At 50.2% G+C, this 21,890-nt stretch overlaps 1 protein-coding gene across 4 annotated transcripts in view; it reads left to right on the forward strand.

Moving 5' to 3' along the window:
• Positions 1 to 1,261: 1,261 nt before the first annotated feature.
• The window catches only part of IGF2BP1 (insulin like growth factor 2 mRNA binding protein 1), a 42,056-nt gene continuing 21,427 nt past the window's right edge, over positions 1,262 to 21,890 (forward strand). For 3 of the 4 annotated variants that reach the window (XM_059148174.1, XM_059148175.1, XM_059148177.1), the window contains exons 1-2: positions 1,262 to 1,436; positions 2,650 to 2,710. In XM_059148174.1, coding sequence (XP_059004157.1) covers positions 1,262 to 1,436; positions 2,650 to 2,710 — 236 coding nt within the window. Of the gene's footprint in view, positions 1,443 to 2,649; positions 2,711 to 21,890 lie in introns of all 4 variants that reach the window. The other variant, XM_059148176.1, reaches the window with a different exon arrangement.

The following is a 21,890-nucleotide window of genomic DNA, read 5'->3' on the forward strand; positions in this document are numbered from 1 at the left end:
GTCACTCCCTCCCTGAGACCTCCCCCTTCGGTTCACTCGGGTCTGCTCAAGCTACCACTCCTCTTCCTCCTCTCCACCCCTCCCTCTCTCCTGGGGTCTTCTTGGGCCGGAGCCGCGCGTTCCGCCCACCCTCCCAACCCAAGACCCCGAGACGGTCTCGTAGGGCGGCCGGAGCCGGGTGCCAGTCACCCTTCTCCCGTGGGAATCCCGAAACATGATTTCCTGCGGATCCCTCGTTCTCAGCCGCGGTCCCCCGTGTTCCTAGCTTCCCGGTCCCGCGCTCGCAGGGTCCCCGGGTCCTGGATTGCCGTGGGGGGGGGGGGAGTCTTCTAGGGTTGGGGCCGGGAAGGCCGAGACCCCTCACTTAAAAATCTAGAAGAAAAGCGCCTTTCTTTTAAAATCACCGGCTCGCGCGACCCCCGCCAGAAGACCCCAGAGTCCTCGGCTTCTCTTTGTCTGTCTCGGCCGTCCCCCGCCTGTCAGTCGCTAGCAGTTAACCGGGGTAGGGTGGGCAAACTCTCCCCCCCAGACACCGCACGAATAAAAAATAACCGTACGTTTTACCCATAAAGAGGTGGGAGATTCTGGGCCCGACCACCCTCCCCCAGCCGGGGCTGGGGTAGGGGGATGGGTGGGGGCGGGGCGCCTCCCTAGGGGCCAGGTTCTTGCCAAGGGGGAGGGGGCAAGGAGAGCTTCGGGAACGCATCCCCTCCCACCGCGCTGTCCCCCCCCCCGCCCCCGGGGGTGAGTTGAATGTCTTTCCCCCCAACACCCCCAGGCTGGAGACTGGTGGGCTTGGCCGGGCCGGAGGGCCGATGGGCCCAGAGGCGTCGGGGGTCTTCCCGAGCAGGGTGGGTGGGGGCTTTCACCACGTGGCTTCGCCTTTTTTTTTTTTTTTTTTCCGCTCCATTTTTTTTCAAGTCGATTTTATTTAGAGGCGGCGCCAGGGCGGCCGCGGAGAAACGTGACACACCAGCCCGCTCGGAGGGGTTTCGGACAGAAGGGAAGGAGCCGCGCCGCGTCGTCCGCCTCCCAGCGCGCCGCGGGCACTTCTCCCGGGCCTCCCCGAACTCTCCCGCGACCTCTGCGCGCCCTCAGGCCGCCCTCCCCGCCGCGGGCTCCGGACAACTTCAGGGGTGGGGTGCGAAGAAAGTTTGCGGCTGCTGCCTCCGGCCTCCCGCCTCTCGGCCTAGGAGGCTCGCCGCCCGCGCCCGCCTGCTCGGCCTTGCCAGGGACCGCGTCCCGCCCCGAGACCGCCACCATGAACAAGCTGTACATCGGCAACCTCAACGAGAGCGTGACCCCCGCGGACTTGGAGAAAGTGTTTGCGGAGCACAAGATCTCCTACAGCGGCCAGTTCTTGGTCAAATCCGGCTATGCCTTCGTGGACTGCCCCGACGAGCACTGGGCGATGAAGGCCATCGAAACTTTCTCCGGTAAGAGTGCACCCACCCCCCGGAAAAGCCACAACGAAATCCCCGAACAACGGAGACCCGCTCCTCTTCTCTCCTTGCCCGCCAACTCGTCGCGCTCCGGCCTGCGGGGCTTTTGGCCTCGGCATCGACCCTCCGCCCACCTCCTTCGACGCCCCCTCCGTTCCCCCCCACTCGTCCCTCGCGCGGAAATATCCCGGATCCCCTCACCCCTTCCTCCCAGCCCCAGAGCAGAAGCTGGAGGCTTTAGTAAGGTCGCCCCTACCCCCCACCGACGGGGCGGGGGCCCCATTGGCAGTGTGTGTGTGGGTCCCCCCACTCAGGCGGCCCCCCGTCTGGGGCCTTATTTCCACGCCCGCCCCTCCCTATCCGAGGCTGGACCCCCTCTTCCTTGGACCCCTCGCCCCCCAGCGCCAGCACCCCCGGCTCCCCTTCCTCCGCCCTAGGCCTTTCCTGGCGGGGAAGAGGTCCCCCCGCTCCGTCCCCGATGTCCCGGGTGCCCAGGGGGAATTGCAGCCTTCGGGCAGGGCTGGAGAGGAAGGGGGTCCCGCCTCCCGCCCAGGGCCTGGGCTTGAGCCATTTTGATTTGAAAGTGGGGCGTGAGCGGGGTGGCGCGGCGGCGGCGGCGGCGCCGGGTCGCCATGCTGCTTCCCGAGACGCCCAGGCTGGGCCGAGAGGCGCGCGCCGCGGCCGCCGGGGACCCTCCCCGCGAGGCCCGGCTCCGCTCCCCCAGGGCCTCTGCTCGCCACCGGCCCCGACAGGTGAGCGCCCCGCCGCCCCGAGCCCTGCTCTGCGGCTCGGCAGAAAACTAAAGTTTCATCTTGCACCCCTCCCCCGCAACACACTTTGGGAGCAACGGGGAGCCCTTTCTCTCCCGGCCCCAGCTCCCCACCTCTGGGAGCCGAGTAGGCAGCCCATACACCAGACGCTCTGGTCGCCCCATTCCCCGATCGGGCTCCCGGAGCGATCCACTACACCACTACCCTCAGTGAGAGAACGGAACAAAACGAAAATTAACAAAACACAATAACGAATTTATAGATTCCACCATTCCCAGAGCGACCGTTTCGCGTCTGGCCACGGAACCCACTGCCTGGATTCCTAGGCAGATCTCGGATCCCAGTAACTCCTGAATTGCCCTCTTCGCCCTTTTCCTACCCCACACTCGTTCCAGTTCTTACATTGCCTCTTTCTTTTCTTTTTTTTTAATCTTTAGGGAAAGTCGAATTGCAAGGAAAACGCCTAGAGATTGAACACTCGGTCCCCAAAAAACAAAGGTAGGAAAGGGCTCTTTGAGAAGGGAGGCAACCTGGGGGCGCTTAGAGGCTGTGTGAAGGGGTCCATAGTGTCTCCAGTGGAAGAAACCCATTACTGGCCTTCCCACCCCCAACTCCGGATGTTGGGGGCAGGGAGGGAAGATTGGCTAAGATCTTGTAATGGGTGGTTTACAGCTTGTAAAAAATAAGCCGGGGCTGGGGTGGGCTGAGAGATGGTATTTGGAGAAGGAAAAGGGAAAAATCAATAGAAGAGAAACCTTGTGGAGTTTGTTCAAGGTGTGTGTGGGGCCGTTTTTGTGGGGAAGCTAAAATCTTTGAAGAGTTCCAACTCCTGGACATTTCTACAACTTCTAGCAGGGCTCCTTTTCTCCCCCCACCCATTCTTTAGCATAATTCTTAAGTGGATTGGGGGGGGGTCCCCTTCGACTTCCTTGGGGAAGTGGAATGAGTTCCTGCCTCCAAAAGAATTCCCTTAGGGTTGTGCTTTATGGATATTTCTGCAACAGGCAAGGGCATTTTTCCCCCCAGATCCCTACCTCTAGTCCCGTACATTACAGTTTTCCCTTCCCAACTGGATTTTGCAAAGAATATGCTTTGGCTGTGCTATCTTTCCAGCACCCCCCCCCCTCACTCCTTCGGTCCATTGTTAGAAGGGGACCATCTGGGGTGAGAGCTTTGTGTTCAGGCTGTGAGCTGGGGCTCTTTGGAGGGTCTAGAACTCCCTGGATGAATAGTGAGAGAGAGAGAGAGAGAAAGTGTGTGTGTGTGTGTGTGTGTGTGTCCCAATACCTTTCTATTCTTAATTAAGCAAAGTGGGGTACCTCTATCATGTTATCCCCAAATCTGATTTATGGTGGATTTCAGATCTTTCATTGATCTCTGGCTGGGAAGTATAGGGGCAGAGCCTTTCTGCTTTCTCAAATCTGACTTGAACCATATTGACAGTGTAGAATTTTCCCTCCTGTTGCAGCCCCCAGGAACTCTTTGATCTTCTTGTTCCTCCCTCCCCTCCCTAGGTGTGTTCTCCCCCTCATCTCAACTGGAAACTTGCTGCATTTAGAATAATCCTGGCCTTTTCTGGGTAGGAAGGTGGAGGTGGGTGGCTCTGTATGGTTATTTTATTTTATTTTGTTGAGCCTGTGAAGTTTTAACTATAAAGTTTAAATGAGATAAAAATCTGTTCAGTGGGTTCAGCTTAAGATATTTTAAGTAACTGAGAACTATTGTATCTATAGATGATCAATATGGCTTGTAACTATGTTTATAGAGGCTGTGATTTAACGTCAAGTACTTCAAATACTCTTATTGGAAAGTCAATTAGAGTTAGGAGTAAAGAGGCAATAAAATCGGAGGGAAGAAAAAAAGTCTTATTTATTATTTGGAAACATTTCCTGGAGATGGGACTCCGTGAAACATACTGAAACCAGTAGATTTATTGAGGAGATTGTGGATATTTGAACTGAAAGCTGAGTGTTTGAAACATGTTGCTGAGAAATGTCCAGAATAACTGGAATTCTGACATCTGTGGCGTTTTTTTTTTCCCCTTTTGCTCTTATGGATGGTTTAAATTTTAAAGGGAATGAAGTGAAAGCAAGAGAAATAGCAAAATGTGATGAAATGGGACCCAAAACATTTATATTTTAATTTCCATGGTGTTCTGTATTTATGGATCTTTCCCCCTAAGCCATCTGCTTGCTTTCAAGTCATTTTCAGGCTCCTTCTTGTTCCCTCCAAAATGCATTACTTAGGGCGCTTTTGAGTTGGGAAGGGGGTGGGATATGTGAGAAGAGGGGGGTACAAAATCTTCCTTTCCACATCCATATTAAATTCCACCTTTTATGTGCGCTCCCCCTCCCTAAAATTTTTTTGCGTACACTGAGTCAGTTGTGTGTGTGTGGGGGGTGGTTAAGAAGGCACTTCATTTTTCTAGACTGAATCAATTTTTGAAGTTTTAGGATTTAAAAAAAGAGTTTGTTTTCATGAAGTAAGTTTGCTCTATCATTTTGTGTTCTTTGAAGGAAGCATTTTTGTGGTATGTGTTTTTAGTCTGTCTGAAAACTATTTTTTCACTTGGTCTGTTACTGGCTTTTTCAATCTCATGGATGTATAGAACAGGAACTAGTTAATTAACTATGACTGATATATTTTGAGCAAAATGAACGACTGTGCATATGTATTTTGTATATATATACCCTTGTTTTCACTGTTTAAAAAAATAGAAAAGAAGTAACTTATTGATACACTCAGTTCCACATGAGTTATGACTTTAAACATTTCTAAGAGATTCATAAAAATCTAACAACCTAAGTGTTCCTGTTTTTTGTTTGGTTGTATTTTAGAGGGGGGAGGCAAACAAAAGGTAATATTAACAGTGGTTACCTTGGCATCCTCTGATTTTGAAGTATTCATTTATTTTGTTCTAACTTTGTATCTCTTTGATATAATTTGTACCTTTTTAAGAATCCAAGAGACTGAGCATTATGCATTTAAGCTGAAAACATTAATTTGAAATTTTAAAAGGTATGATACTAAATTTCTCCCACCTTCCCAAACCCTCTCTTAGACAGTGTTGGAATTTGGGCCAGCATTTTGGCTTTTTATTGAGAACTTAACATATATTCACTGTCAATATTAGGACAATGGAGAAAAGCCAAAAGCCTTCTTTAAAACAGTTGTGGAAGGGGTTTGTACTTGTGTTTTATTTTGAGAGGCATAAGAGTAGTTAAGGTAAGGGGGGGTCCCATTTTAGACTTGTTTATTTTAAGAATTGACTTGCTTTTTAAAGGAATTAAACTTTTGTTTCATTTGCCACTGTGTGCACCTTTTTCTAGAGGAATGTGACCTAAAGATAGCATACCTACTGTCAACTGCTGTCATCAAAGTAAAAGGTGTTGCTGTTAAGAAAAAAATGCAAGAGATGTACTGCATTTCTGTGCATGAAATGTGTTTGACTTAAAAGACTGATTTTCTTAGGCAGGTTAATGGTGGTTCTTTTCTCTAAGCTAACTTAAAACGAGGTGGACTAAACACTTTACCTTAAGTTTTCCAAGTATTAAAAAAAAAAAATTGGTGTCAGAGCCATAGAAGAGTGAGAACTCTCCAAGTGCTTAAAGTTTATTCTGATTATACAGTTTTAATTTCCTAAAGTTAACAACTTTGAAAATCTGTGTGAAGGGATGTATTGTAAGTGGCAAAAATATTATTTTTAATTTTAAGTGATTTGCTCTGAAGTAATTGGATCACTAAATGTTTTCAAAACAAGCAAAAAGATTCTGCCTTCAGAAATGGACTTGTCTTTAATGAAAACTGTTCCTAGGGGCTGAAAATGAATTATAAGAAGGGGGGTTAAGAAGCAAGGGAATGTCTTAAAAATAAAACAACAAAGGAGTAAAAAATACTAGAGTGGGAGAATTTTTAGGCACTTTTTCTTTAGTGGTTGTAGTTGAAAGATACATCTGACCTGTAAAGTCAGTAAGAGTAAAGTAGAAACAGTTTAATGGCACTTTGAGTAAAAGTTTTTGTATTAGGTTAGTTTTTTTTGCCTTTCAATAAAAAAAATAGTTGATTCTTATATTTTTCTGCACTGTTTGGAAGGAAGGTGGAAATCAGTTCACTCATCTTCATTTCCACCTAGAAAGTAGATCCTACAAATTCATAAATTTATGTTTTCTTCACTGCTAGCAAATCCCTTAACTTGTTTTCATTAAGTGCACAGTATTTCAAGATGCTTTCCTAAAGGACAGTGGTATTTTGACATCCATTGGAAGAGTGGTAGGTTTCTAGAACCCTTTATTTTCTGACCCAAAGTAGAAAGAGGAAAATTTTACCCTAATGCTTTCTCAGATGGAAAACTTTGGGGGAGAGAAGGGGAAGAAATCTATCCATCACTAATTCATTCAAAGTATAATTAACTGTTCCAAATGTAAAGTTTTAATGGTACAGCTTTTGGTGGAAAAGGAGCAAAACATCATTATGTTTTAGAAATAAAATCCATGACATTAGTCTTTGGAAGAATGTTGATTCAAGGGTTCTGAAGCTTCTAATCTTTTAAAATTACCTTAATGTATGTCATTTGAATCTATTTTATGGGTTTGGCTACTTTTAAGGCTTATTTTTTTTAAGGGTTTTGTCTAAACTTCAGTGTGTAATAGCGAGTTGAGACCACTGAGATAGGCGAGTAAATATACGACTTTAAAATATTTTTTAAGATTTCAGATCTGGTTTAGTTGAGTGAAAGGGGGAAGACCAGCAAGTGCTGTGTGAGACTTGGGGATGTTTTTGCTGAAGATAGACATTGGTTATCTCTCTGTTGGTGGTGACGGCAGTGGTGGTGGTGTTGTCATTAGAGTAAATGTATGAACCAAAGGCGTTTGAAGAACAGACATTTTGCCAGCTGTTAGGGTTTGAATTCCGTCTTGTTCGCTCTCCATCCTCTTGAAAGATTCTTAAAATGTAGCTTTTAATGCCTTCCAGAAAGTGCAGCTTAGAATTTGGGATGGGAGTGTTAGGGAGAGAAAAGAGGAGGAAAAAAGCAGCAGGGGAGACGGGAGAGATCAGACGAGTTAGTCCTGGGTTGGAAATTCCAGACGGGGGAGAAAAGAGAGAGATGGGGGTTGGGGTGGAATTCCCGCTTCCCTTTTAAAGAGAAGCGGCTGGAGGCGCACTGCGACCCGCGCGGGAGAGGGGGTCGCAGACAGCAGCTTTGGAAGACGGGTGGGAGACTGGGCGTAGGGCAAGGCTCCTGCTGCTGTCGGAGTTGCCCCTTTTCAAAAAGCAGAGAAAGTTCGCGGCGACCCTGGAGGCGCTTCCTGCAGTGCCCTCGCCCGCCCGGCCGCCCTGCCCCTTCCCGGCCCGCTGTGGCCCCCCGCGGCCCCGCAGTCTCGGCCGGCTCCGCGCGCGCCCCCGCGCCCCTCGGGCTGCCCCCCCCCACACCCCGCAGGGCTGCCTTTCTCCGGGTCCCCGAGACCCCCGGCCGCGGCGCGCGGGCAGACAGCCTCGCCCCCGTCCCGGTCCCGAGAGCCCCAGATTCCCGACTTCGCCCAGGGACCCCCAGATTCCAGACCTCGCCCACGTGGAGCGTTCCCCGGCTGCGAGCGCAGCCCCCTTGCAGCGCCCCGGCTGCCTAAAGACCTTTGCATTCGAAGGCTAAAGCTAAAGGAAAATGGAGGTGGCATAGTGGTCGCCCTCTCTCTCCCAGGATCCGAGGCCCCTTGGCAACGGGGCACAGAGCTGCAAGAGTTAACAGGGTCTAGTAATCTTTAGAGAATGGCCTCTCACCACGTCCCGAAGGCGGACTGAAACAATAACAGGGGGAATCATAGCCAGAGGTTCTGGGGTGGGTTTCATTCGTGTTTTAAAAGAGGCACAACAGGTCCTCCGGTGGGCCACTGACTGGGCTTGGAAGACTTTTCTCCGGGCCCCAGCCAGTGTTTGACTCCTAGTGAACATCAGATTTGCACACTAGTTACACCTGTCCCGAGCACATTTCCTCTCCTCGCCCACACCTTTTAAGATGCCTGTCAAAAGCAAAGAAAAGGTCTCAAAAGACGGGCACTGGAGAGAGTGCATACTCTTTTAGTTACTGATAAAAGTTTGATAAGGTTAGCAAAAGATGGGGGGGGGCATCTGTGATAAGCTGCCATTGCAGGGAACGCTCTGCAGGCAGGAAGCCGCTCAGCCCCCAGTGTGCTAACTCCATTCCCATAGAAGAGTGCAGATGTCCTCTCAAATTTTGTTCAGAGGGAACTGTGGGATTTCTTTCTTTCTTTCTTTCTTTCTTTCTTTCTTTCTTTTTTTTTTTTTTTAGTGAGTGGGAGGGGTCATCCTGGTACTGAACAGGCTGAGCCAGCTTTGTAAGGCCTGTTTGCAGCTAGTAGGTTTGCAATAAATAGTGGAAGAATGAAGGTAGAACAGGCTGGAACAAGCTTTTACCCTAATCACAGACCACTGAATACAATGTATGTGGATTACAGGAGAAAAGTGGGTCTGCACCTCATTTTAATACAGTTGGAGAAAACCTGATTGGAAAACACTGAAATGTGACAGTATACAGAACATTCCCCGCGGCTCCCCGCCCCCCCCCCCCACCGCCGCCCAGGAATGCAGTCCTATCACAGAAGTCCAGTCTTCAGGATTTGATGTTCCGGTTGTACGGCAGGGAGCACAGGGCATGGTGTGAAGCACTGGTAAACTGCTTTTAAATGAAATACAGAGCAAACACCTGGCTGATGAGATGAATTTTTGACTGGTATGTCAAGGTGTTCGGAGGACCTTTCTAGACAAATGTGATGATCAGACAAGCGGCATTTTGGTGACTAAAGGCACATGAGAGACCTGTCGGGATGGATGGATGTGGATTTTGCTCATAGTTTAGGGGAGGGGTGTGGAACCTCTGTTTTGAGATGAGACGGGAGAAGTGGAGGATCTCGTTCCCACGCTGTGTCTGTTCCGTGGATTCTCATCAGCCCTCTCGATAGTTCTGTAGGAAAAGAGGGTGAGGGAAACCTTCAGTTTTCATTCATTTTGAGTTAGTTTCAGTTGAAAAATTAGTCCTTCATCCAGATGTTTTGACCACTTGCGGTGGAAAATGTTAAGTCTGAGGGAAATTTGATTGGGTAGTTGAGTTGATTGGATGTAGTTAGAATCTCCAAGAGGAGAAATCAGGATTCAGGGAAAAACTGTTCCGTGTAAAGGTCGTTTGTGGGGTCTGAGTTCTTTGGCAGCAGGAACTGGGTGGACAGGAATCATTCTGAACTCCTGATGCTCAAGGAGAGAGGAAACCCCATGCGGTCAGGGTCTTCTGACCTACCCTTGATGCCTCCTCCTACCCTCTTCAGGACTATGCAGGAAGGGGCTCTCAGGATAGCTCAGTATTTAAAAATAAGAACTTTGGAGCCAGGCAGTGACTGAACCTGTAGAAGTTAATCTTCTTGAGCCTCGATTTCTGTAACTGAACTGGTGTTATTACACATTAACTATTATTATTGCTATTATTTGTTGTAGATAGAGACCTTGCTGCCTCCTGTCTTGGGACTGCGGCAGCTTGGGGCATGTATCTAAGGCAGTCGGCAGGCCGTTGATCTGTCTGTGCTTCTGGCATGTGTATGACATGGAACGGTGATGGACAGGCATACGGAAAGGGACTTATGTGTAGGGTCCTCGGGTAACCTGCATGCTGAAAGGAAGAGCCACCTTTTGGGAGAGGGAGATGAAGCTTACCAGGGCAGTGCCCCCAGATCCCTTGCGCTATGGACCCCATCCCGTCAGACAAGAGACTGCAAGCGTGCTGGAAAATGCTACTCCTTTTCCTCAGGGAGGAAGGGGCCATATACTCCATTGTCGCTGCCATGAACCCAGGCTAGAGGAGATTTCGTAATTGGGGGCTACTGTCAAAGGTGCATGTAGGGTAGGGACATTGGTGAGAGAGGAACCATCTTAATTCTGCAGATGAGGTTAAGTATGGTAAGGAATCGGGATGAAGGGGACTGTGAGTCCTTGCGGGTCAGAGGAAGGAAGAAATGAGAGCAGCTTCCCCCACCTGGTGGGAGATGGGCATGTTTGCCTTGATGTTCAGCTCTTGGTAAGCTCACAAAGAAGCCTTTCAGGAGTTGGGGCTCCCTGGATGCCCAGGAAGCGACTGCATACATTGTTCCTTTTCCTGTGCCCTTGTGGAGGGCACAGCCCCAGTGGCGTCACTTTCCCTGGCCCCCTGGACTGGAAAGAGAGCCCATCTGGCTGTCCACTTCTTCTCTTTGGGCCTCTCTGCTGAAAGGGTGTGCACACCCCCACTGGCACAGACCGATTGCCCCCTTCGAAATCTCAGTCTAGGGACTGCGGACTGAACCTTCTTCCATGGGGTGGGGAGAGGAAAGGCTTCCAATCCGGATGTGGCTTTTGGCCATTTAACAGGCTTGTGACTTTAATCAGTTACTATAAAGGGTTTTACAATTAGTTTATGGGGAATGATGTGTGTTGCCTCTCTTCTAGAGTGGCATCTGGGATTGCTTGGGGCTCCTCAGCTTCCCATGAGGTATTCTGGAGATGAAGAGGACAAAATGAGGGGCGACAGGAACTAACGTGGGGGTTGGCGGGTGGAGTAAACTTGGTGAGGATGTCTGTTCCAGGCTAGAAATATTTATTCTCTACTTCCTCCTCCAGGTCTCTAAGTTTCTTGGGAGGAGAAGTCCGACTGTAATAGAGCAGTTGGCTTGGGCAGGATTTGGAGACGACCCTAAATTAAAGAGTAGAGATGCTCCTTCGTAGACCCGGCTGTTTGGTGGCTGCAGGCAGTGTGCTCTGAGCAGGGACTAGACAGGATGTTGGCTTGGAGGGGGGACAGCGGTGTTCAGAAGATCCTCCCTTGACTCCTTATGTCGAGTATCCACAGCAGCAACTTTCTGTTGATGTAAAAGAAGGGAAAATGTGGCTCACTGTGGTTATTTTATCTAGAGGGTTTTCCTGCCTGTGGTCATTACCATTTGATTGAAAGCTGCTGCTGCTGGCTTTTTAGAATCCGGTAGAGGGATACCTGTCCAGAATAAGCCAGGGGCAGGCAGGTGGGATACGATGGCCTTCACAAACCTCCTAGGTCTCTGTGAGATAATCTTCCTTTCGCTTTCCTCTGCTTGTTCCTTGCTGACTATCTTGAATGAGTAGTTTGCTAAATTTAAACTTCTAACTAGAGGAAGAGTGGAGCCTGAGCCGAGACAGGCTCTCTTCAAAACATCCCATGGTCAGCAACTTTAGCGTGTGTGTGAGGGGGGGTGTGTGTGGGGGTTGACAGTCAGACATTAGCCATTTTTGCAGAGGGGGAGAGATTTTAAAAATAACATATTTATAACCAGTTTCCACGTAAGAAAATATTTAACAAGATGGGACAGATTGCTACAATTGCTAGCATTTTGCTGTGAAGTTTGGTTATCTCTCCGAGTGTGTCCGCTCACTTAACGCATGTGGGCATTCATTCACCCGGTTGAACATGTCCCAGAGTCTACGGCCTCTGCCGGGGTCAGAAATACAATGAGAGACAAGGGAAAGGCTCGTCTTAGAGTGGAGATGGGAGGAAATACAACTTCTCCGTTCATTTTCCTCTAGGAGCTTTTAGATTTTTCACTTGCTCCTTAGTATTTTAAGAGAATTTTAAATTAAAAAAAGCCATTTGTTTATCTGTCTGCTTACTTATTCATAAGATTTTTAAATTTTTATATATATATATATTTTGTTTTTTGTTTTTAAAGATTTTATTTGTTTATTTGACAGAGAGAGACACTCAAGTAGGGAGAGAGATCACAAGCAGGCAGAGAGGCAGGCAGAGAGAGAGGGAGAAGCAGGCTCCCTGCCAAGGAGAGAGCCCGATGTGGGGCTCGATCCCAGGACCCTGGGATCATGACTTGGGCTGAAGGCAGAGGCTTAGCCCACTGAGCCACCCAGGCGCCCCTCAATTTTTATATTTTAAAAAAGATTTTTATTTATTTATTTATTTATTTGACAGACATAGATCACAAGTAGGCAGAGAGGCAGGCAGAGAGAGAGAAAGAGGGAGGGAAGCAGGCTCCCCGCTGAGCAGGGAGCCTGATGTGGGGCTCGATCCCAGGACCCCAGGACCCCAGGATCATGACCTGAGCTGAAGGCAGAGGCTTAACCCACTGAGCCACCCAGGCACCCCTATAAGTTCTTTTTTTTTTTTTTTTTTTAAAGATTTTATTTATTTGACACAGAGATCACAAGTAGGCATAGAGAGAGGGGGAAGCAGGCTCCCTGCTGAGCAGAGAGCCCGCCATGGGGCTCAATCCCAGGACCCTAAGATCATGATCCAAGCTGAAGGCAGAGGCTTTAACCCACTGAGCCACCCAGGTGCCCCCCCCCCCCATAAGATTTTATTTTTAAGTAATCGCTATGCCCAACCTGGGGCTTGAATGGAACCCCAAGGTAGAGCTGAGTGCTCTTCGCAGTGAGCCAGCCAGGCACCCCTAAGTTAAAAATTTTAAGGATTTTAAAATTTCAGTTAATCAACGAACTCTTAAATATCTAAATTTTACGTGGTGAGGCATACATACCGTGACATTGACCGCCATAAGCGTGAAGCGCTCTGCTCCATTATGGAGAACATTCATGCTGTCACCCAGCCAGCACCTGCCTTGTCTCTAGAACTCTCTCCATCCTGCGGGACTGGAACTGTACCCAGTAAACTCCCCATCTCAAACCATTGCCAGTTTAGCTTTTTCCTCCATGGTGGTCACCTCTTCATCCTTCCATAAATATGGGAGTTTTTGCCTGACCCCTCTCTTGCCATTAACACTAATTATTTGCACCGCTGGGTCTTTTTCAGAGTGGGGGAGAGAGACAAGGGTTGAGAGAGGGAGCTGCACTAGAGAGGTGTGAGATAAAAATCTGTGCCCTCGGGCATTTTCACTTTAGATCCAGGAAGAGCTCTGTGGGACTGCAGAGGCCAAGAGACCATGTATTAAAATGGGAGGTACATAACCTCAGGGACTAAAATAGAGGAGGGAAGCTTTGAGGGAGTTAGCTAAGCTGTGTTTTGGAGGATAGGCAGACAAAATAGGGGTGGATTAAGGAGAGCGTGATGGATTGACAGGGAGAGATGTTCACCTAGAAGAGCGGGGTGGCATTGTAGTGAGACAGTCGGGCAGGTGGGGAGGATACCCCTGTTTATTTCCCTTATAGAGCATCGTCTTGGCTCCAGAGCTCTGTTGGAGGTGACTCAGGTCTAAAGATGGGCACTTACTGAGTATCTCATCTCATCTAAGCACTGTTGCCTCAGTCCTCATAGAGAGTCTTGTGCAAGGGACTTCCTTCTGCAGAAGAAGCTGAAGCTGAGAGGGTCAAGAGACTTAGCCAGGGTCCGCACGTGACTTGGTGGTGGCGCTGGGATTCAAACCCACGCCTTTCCACTTCTAAGGCTGAGCTCTCTTCGGAGGTGGGAACAGGTGATTCTCTAACGTTCAAAGGAATTGAATCTTATCTTGAGCTTTTCTGGGGGGAGAGCGTAAGTAAGGTTAGCAAATAAAAACACGCCCAACACGAATTTCAACCTGTCCTGAGCCTCCTCCTTTCCCAGGTGTTTCATACCTGCTTTAGCATTTTATTTTCCTCACACTGTTGGGATTTTCAGGCAATTTTCAGTGGTTAAAAAAAAAAACCCAGAAAATTCTCCTCTTTTCTGGGCAGCTAAGGTGGGAAATGGGGACGCTGCTTTTAGAACGAAAAAGACCTTGCGGAGAGCTGAGTGAAATGGAGGACTTGAGTGGGGTTAAAGTTCGGGTATCAGTCTCAGCTTGCTGTTTCCCCGGATGGGTAAACTGTGGGATCCAGGGTCCCTATCTTTTCCTGGGCCTCATTTGCTCATCTGCAACATCCCCTTCTCCAGAAACCCCATGAAATGAGCTAAGTATTTTGAGCATTCTGGTAGGCACCAGGGCTACAGCCTTTGGCTGGTATCCCCCCACTCTGTTTGCGTCAACCCCATGAAACATGGGAGGCTTGAGGGGAGGGGTGAGATGCTTCTCCCCCTCCCCCACCTCCCAGCAGGAAGGGACAGAGAATTCACCTATGTTGCAAGCCTACAGAATCATAAGTCATAGCTTAGGTATGTTTTTGAGGATCAAGAACCCAGGTACCTTCTTCCCCCCACCCCCCAAGCAGGAGGAGCAGGCAGGCTTCATGGTAGAGCCACGTTTGCTGGCCAGTGTCACCTTGGGTTAGTCACTTAACTTCTCTGAGCCAGTTTTTTTTTTGTTTGTTTGTTTGTTTTTTTGAACTGCAGAATGGAAATAAATATTCTCATTCTTTGGGGATTCAGAGGCTCAAATCAACCTCTTGTCGCTGTTTTAGGTTCATGGAAGTTGGAGGTGTAAAGAACGACTTTGTAAAGCCCGTGCAAAATAAGATTATCATTAACTGATGACACCCCGAGAGGGCAGACAAAGAAGGTCCTTCTCACCCCCAGACTAATGCCCTACTGCGCATGGGGAGTGGAGAGGAGTCTTCGATTGTAACTTTTCTGAGGAGGCTCCCAGAACGCCCCGGGAAGAGGGTCTTTTTTTCTTCAGGCCCGGAAGGCCTTCGCGATCCGTGCCCCCAGCCCACTCCCGGGCCTCAGTTCCTGCCTTCTCAGTGGGAGGCCTCCCTGGCCCGGTCCTGCCTCCTCCCCGCAGCCCGGCCGAGGTCTCTAAGGAATGCCGCCTCCCGGGCCATTTTCTCCCCTCCTGCTTCTGCGGCCCCACTTCCAGCCCTCTCCTGGCCCCCTACCCCCAGCCGGTTCCCACTTAAATGCTTGCAGGCCTGTTTGCAGGCGGGAAGCCCCCTCCCCCACAGGACCACCTCAGTCACAGCCCTGACCACAGGGAGGTCGGGTCTGGATTTACTAAAGGACCCCGGAGGGGGAGCCTGCCCCTCGCTGGCTGCCTAGCTCGCTCATGGGGTCGGGTTTCGGCCGGCCGGTGGCTCTGGAGAGAGAGACAAAGGGCAAAGTCCTGTCCCCACCCCCACCCGGCAGCCCGGGGGCGCTTCTCCCCTCCCCCTCTGGGCCCCGCGGGGGAGCCGAGGGCCCCCCTGGGCCGGGCGGGACCGGCTCTCACCGAGCCGGGTACCGAGGGGGTTCTGGCGGCAGAACATTCTAGACTGCGGCGGGCGGTGGGGGGGGGGTGTGGGGGGCATCGGATGCCCCCTCTTTGAGCTCTGCCGACGCGGCCCACCCAGCGGCTGGGGTGGGAGGCCGCGTGCTCAGCTTTCCCTGGGCGAGGTGAGGGGCTGGGGGAAGGGGCCGCCCGCGTGGGGCGCAGGCCCGGCGACGCCAGCGCGGCCGCTCAGCTGCTCAGGCCTTCTCAATTGCCTGTTCATGAGGGCTCCCCTCCTCCCCCCAGCTGCTGCCAGCCCTCCCCCACCCTCAGCTGCTGCCGCCCTTCCCAGGCACCTCTTTCTCCTCCGTTGCCCTGCCTGCCCCTGCTTTGGCGGCCCTCTGGGACAGGGCCTGCCACCCTGGGGCTCCTGGCCGGTCTGAGACCTTGCTGGCTGCACCATCTTGGAAGGTGCATGTGCAACTCCTGGCCGCCATCCCTGGGCTGGGGAAGAGAGACCTCCCATAAGGACATCTGTGCCTGCCTCAAGGCTGGGCACAACTCGGGATGGGTGTTCACGTTGGAGGAGAGTTGTTCTGATAACTGCCCACCCCAGTGGGAAGAGATAAACAGCAACCTCCCCCAGCAGGTCTTGAGGTTTAGCCTCATGCGGGAGGGACACAGCTAGCACTCCTTCCTACTGGTAGGATGATCAGTTAATGTTTTTAATGTACACTGGGATACCTTGGCGGCCCTTCACAGGGCCCTGCCCATTCCAACAATTATGCTAAGTCCCATAGGTGCATTTTCTCTGTGGGGAATGGAATTGCTGAAGCCTGATTTCTCTTGAGGCTGGTCTAGTTTCCTTATCCTTGCTTCTGAGAGCTCCACAGTAAAATCCTGTCTTGAACTGGGCTCTCCAAGCTTGCCATTCCCTCTTGAGGGAGAGACTCAGCCTTTCTGTTTTTGAGGTGTGCCCACGATGTTTTCCACTGAGCACCAGTTCTGCCTTTCAGCCAGGTCTGTGGGTCCCAGAGGGCCAGACCTTTTGGTTCTCAACCTTTCTGGAGAAACGCTAACATCTCTATTGTTGGGGGGTGGGGGGGGATGGTGGTGAGAGTTCAGCCAACATCTCTGAAGAGCTTTGGACAGGAATACTCTTTCTAGCCCCCTTCTGCCTTTTCCTCTCAGAGTATTACCCCCCTCCTCCACAAGTGAAGATGCTGGAAAGGCTTCTCACTGCCAGTCCGAGAAGGATGGCGAATAATGTCTGCAACGGTTCATTTCTGATCCCACACTGTTGCCGCCTCCACCGGGAAGGCTTGGCTGCTCATGCTGGGTCACCTTTTTATCACTTACTTGTCTCCACAAATTAGGTTTATTCTGAAGGCTTTTCCACACGTCCCCATACTCCAATTCTCCTTCCTCCCACTTCACCCTGCAGAGCTCCCATGGCCAGGTCCCACTCTGAGGAGCCACTCCGGTGAAAGCACAGGTCGAGGGAGAGAGCAAGGTGGCGTGAGGGAGAGACCGTCGGCCAACTTGAGATTTTTCTGTAAAGAGCTGCACTGTCTCAGAGCTTCTGTTTTGGCTTCCTCTCTGGCGCTGCCCAGATGGGCAAGGAAAAAAAAAAAAAGCGTGAGCTGTCTTGTCAATCCGTTCATTTCTGAGATGAGTGAACAGAACGAAGTCTACATCGTCGAGGTTTGCTTGCACACACCGGTGAGAGCCGTCCTGCTCCATGTCCGACGTTCCCCCTCCTTGCCTCTCCCCAAACTTACAGGAAATCTTGCAAGAGTTGTTGGTGACTATCCTTTTAGGCTGCTAACAGTTCTGACAATCATCCAGCCGTATTATAGTCTAGTTAGCTCTTGTGTGAGTTCAACCCTGTGCCCAAATTAGAGCCGCATGCAGTAAAAGCCAGTTGGCGCGCACTTAGCCGTACAGAATATGGGCATTTTTCCTGCTGCTGACATCGGGGCTCTACAAGCTTCTGCTGTGTTAACGCTTCTTGTCAGAGGGAAAGCAGGGTTTGGTGGAGAGATGAGCATACACCGGCTTGGGAGGAAAACTGGGTTCTGGTTGTACGTTAGTGTTGTCAAGGCTCTTTTCCTCTTCTCGGAGCCCTGTGTTTCTCCAGCCCTAGGACGAAGGTGACTGTTGGGAGACCTCTCAGGCTCGAGGGGCTTACCCCTTGCCAGCCTCAGTGTAGGAATCTGATTTCCTGCAACTGGAACTTGCTCGTGCTGGGTTCATGTGTGTGGGCATGCACATGTGCGCACGTAGCCTTAGTCATGTAAGAAGCCGAGCGACCCACCCCCCCACCTGCTTCCCTGCTTCTAGGTAGGCTGGGAGCGTATTAAATATGATACAAAGCCTTCCAAAGGTGTGTGTGTCAGGGGGGCGGTATATACTTCATTCCGGAGTCTTTCCTGGAGATTTGATTTTCCTTTCTGCTTGTCCCCAGCATTATTAGCACAGGAGTCTGAGCACACATGGGACAGTGCACGGGTGCTACATGCCTTTAAAAGACCATGTTCACGGGACCACAGATGTTTCGCAGCGGTGTCGCTGCCTTCCAGTTGCCCCTCCTAACACCCTAGCGTTCACCTGGGCGCTTGAGTCTGCGCTGCCTACTCCCGTACCTTTCTGTAGGTTCATGTTTTCCTTTCCAGCCCCTACCCTGCCCATCAGCCCACCCGACAGCCCGCCTGTCTGGCTGCCCTGCCTCTGGATCAGCCTGGCACAGAGCCCTGGGCATTGGGCCAGCTCCTCCTCCCCTCTCCGGCCCCGCCCCCTTTCTCAGCTCCTGCCATGCCCGGAGCGTGCCAGGTCCGCCCCCTTCGGAGGCTTCCCTGGACAGTTATTTTTTCATCCTTTCCACTCTAAGGGATAAGGAGGCAGGGTGGTGGGGGGAGGGAGGGCAGGATCAGTGGTACTCTTAGGGAAAAGGCTGATGTTGATACTTCAGGGCATGTTAGATGCGTGACTTCCAGCTGGAAAAAACTGGGAGGAAGGCCAGGCTCGGGAGGGTGCTTCTCCTCCATCAGCTGCGGGGGACTCTCTTGTTGAAGAGTCAACAGGATCACCCACTTGTAAAGGGATGCAGTGGACAGCCCCTCTCTACCCCCCAGTTAACCTTGTCTAGTCCCTTCTCTCATCTCCAACCAAATGGGGTCCCCTACTGGACTGTCAGCTCCTTGAGAGCAGGAGGCACGCTTGTCTCCATCACTTTATGCTCTGCATTTTAGCACAGTGGGCAGTCCTGTTCAGTACGAGGACATTGACAGCTGCATATGTAAGTTTCTTTTTTTTTCTTAGATTCTTTTTTTAAATTTTTGAAATTTCCTAATAGCCATGTCAGAAAAGAGGGAAAACAATGTAAAAGATTAATTCTAAAATTAACTGGGAAATTCAGAGCATTATTATTTTTAAAAAATTTTTTTGAAGATTTATTTTATTTATTTATTTATTTGACATAGAGAGAGAGAGAGACATAGATCACATGTAGGCAGAGAGGCAGGCAGAGAGAGAGAGAGAGAGAGAAGCAGGCTCCCTGCTGAGCAGAGAGCCTGATGTGGGACTCTATCCCAGGACCCTGAGATCATGACCTGAGCTGAAGGCAGAGGCTTTAACCCACTGAGCCACCCAGGAGCCCCCCCCCCCCGTTTTTTAAAAGATTTTTATTTTATTTGACAGACGGGAATGGCAAGTAGGCAGAAAGGCAGGCAGAGAGAGCGGAAGGGAAGCAGGCTCCCCGCCGAGGAGAGAGCCTGATGCCAGGGTTGATCCCAGGACCCTGGGATCATGACCTGAGCTGAAAGCAGAGGCTTTAATTCACTGAGCCACTCAGGTGCCCCAATTCAGAGTATTATTAATTCAGCATGTAATCAGTGTAATGATGAGGTTTGATTTTGGTGGGGAGGGGGTACAAAGTCGTAAGGAATCCGGTGTGCAGTATTTTATACTTAGAGCCTATTCCAGTTCAGATGCTAAGTTTTCATGGGAAACATTCAACCAGCGTTTTATAATTTATTTATTTATTTATTTATTTATTTATTTTTTTAGAGATTTTATTTATTTATTCGACAGAGAGAAATCACAAGTAGGCAGAGAGGCAGGCAGAGAGAGAGAGAGGAGGAAGCAGGCTCCCCGCTGAGCAGAGAGCCCGACGCGGGACTCGATCCCAGGACCCCGAGATCATGACCTGAGCCGAAGGCAGCGGCTTAACCACTGAGCCACCCAGGCGCCCCTATAATTTATTTATTTATAAAGATTTTGTTTATTTGGGAGAGACAGAGTGTGCAAGTGCGTGCGCTGGAGCTGGGGAGAGGGTTGCAGAGGGAGAGGGAGAGAGAATCCCAAGTGGGACTGTGTTGAGCATGGAGCCCAATCCCAAGACTCCGAGACTGGAATGTGAGCCGAGATGTAGAGTGAGACGCTCCGCTGACCGAGCCAGCAGGGGCCCACGAACAGCATTTAGATTTCACAAATTTTACAGAAACTTTGATGCAAGTCATGGTCGTGAGTTTGTGGATGAGAAGGGAAAGCAACCTTTGTGGCTCGCTCTTGCCAGACAGCCAGTAACTACAGTCTCCGGCCACCTCCCCAGCCAGGCTTGTGTTCTCATCGTCTTGGCTTAGTTTCTTCCCAGCTTTTTGAGGAGCTGTCTGCAGGCTTGAGCCAGGACTGGGGCATCCTTGGGATGAAGTTCCATGTGAAGATGTGTGGGAGGATGTCTTCACTGTGGACTTATGGAAGGATTCTGAAGTCTCTATGAACTCCTGAGATCTTGACACTGTTTGCGGAATGTTGGCACTTCTCTGGTGTAGAGTGTTTTTAGCTTTTATCACATTCCTGGGGGGATGGAGTATCGACAAAGGTGTATGTGTGTGAGAGGGTGTTAATTACCACTTATTTAAGGGGCACCTGGGTGGCTCCATTGGTTAAGCGTCTGCCTTTGGCTCAGATCATGGTCCTAGGGTCCTAGGATCGAGCCCCGTGTGGTGCTCCCTGTTCAGCGGAGAGCCTGCTTCTCTCTCTCCCTCTGTCTGCTGCTCCCCCTGCTTGTGTACTCTTTCTGTCCAATAAATAAATAAAACCTTTAAAAGAAAAAAAAAAGAACCACTTATTTAAGACCGTTAAGGCCATAGAAAATTCCTCAGATTAAGAAAGCCTTTTCCTATAGGTAGACAGGGTTGATCCCTGCTGGGAACACAAGCCCTTGTAAAACAGACCAGTCCTGGTCCTTATTTCCTACATGTGAGAAACTGAGGTCCAGAGGGTTGAAGGTTGGACTTGTCCAAGGCCACACAGCCTGCTAGGCAGAAAATCACAGCCTGGGGGAGGGCTGGAGGTGAAGGATCTCATCTGGAAATCCCGGTTTAATCCTGGTTCTCAGCCGAGATGAAAGTCCAGGTTTGACTCTGGATCAGGGGCCCCAGGCTTGACAAGATTTCCAAAACTTGTTGCTACTTCCCTCCTACTCCTCCCACCTTCTGCTGGTTTAGGCCACCTGGGTTTAAAGGAACTTCTCCTTTCAGGGGAGGGTGAGATCCCTGCCTCTTGCCCCATGGGGATGGAAAAAGGAATAGAACACTCCTTGGGGCAGGTTTCAGCCGTTGTTCAGGAGACCTGGAGTCCTTGTACTTCCTGTGCCTCCTGCCCTGTGGGGAGGCCCCCATTCTGAAGGCTGTCCTTTGTGTATCTGCTCCTCTCTGCCCTGGACCCCGGGCCCCTGCCCCTTCCAGTCCCCCGCAGGCTCATCATGGAGGCTTGCATTCTTGGTCATACAACCCCAACCAGAAAACCTCGTTAGATCCATTAATTTGGAATCTGCTATGACTTTAAAACTGGCTAACCCGGAGCAATTTGAAAAAAGTTTTAGGGGCCCCTGGGTGGCTCAGTTACTTAAGCATCTGACTCTTGGTCTCAGCCCACAGTCCTGGGTTTGAGCCCCACTTAGAACAATTTTAATGATGAAAAAAAAGTATACAAGCGAAGAAGTATGAAGTATAATATAATAAGTCTCCGATGTACCCATCACCTAGCTTTAGAAATACCAACTCATATCGAGCCGATGTTTATTTTTTCTTCACCCTCTGATTATTTTGCTGCAAATCCTGGGCACCTTATTATTTTTTAAAGATTTAATTAATTTATTTACTTGACAGAGACAAGGAGGCAGAGAGAGGCAGGCAGAAAGAGAGGAGGAAGCAGGCTCCCCGCTGAGCAGAGCTCCCTGGGCATCTTATTTTATCTGTAGTTGTTTGTCTCTCTTTTTAAGTTTTTGTTTATTTTTCAGGGAGAGGGAGAGAGAGAGAGAGAGAGATAGAACGTGCGCGTGCTCAAGCAGGTGGAGCGAGGGAGCCTGATGCGGGATTGGATCCCAGGATCCTGGGATCATGGCCTGAGCTGAAGGCAGACACTTAACTGACTGAGCCACCCAGGGTCCCTATCTCTCTCTCTCTCTCTTTTTTTTTTTTTTTGGAAATAAAAGAAGTTCAGGAGTGCCTGGGTGGCTCAATCAGTTAGGTTATCTGACTCTTGATCTCAGCTGAGTTCCTGACCTCAGGGTCGAGGGTTCAAGACCTGTGTTGGGCTCC

The sequence above is a fragment of the Mustela lutreola genome, chromosome 15, assembly GCF_030435805.1.
Source record: "Mustela lutreola isolate mMusLut2 chromosome 15, mMusLut2.pri, whole genome shotgun sequence".
In the NCBI taxonomy this organism is placed as follows: domain Eukaryota; kingdom Metazoa; phylum Chordata; class Mammalia; order Carnivora; family Mustelidae; genus Mustela; species Mustela lutreola.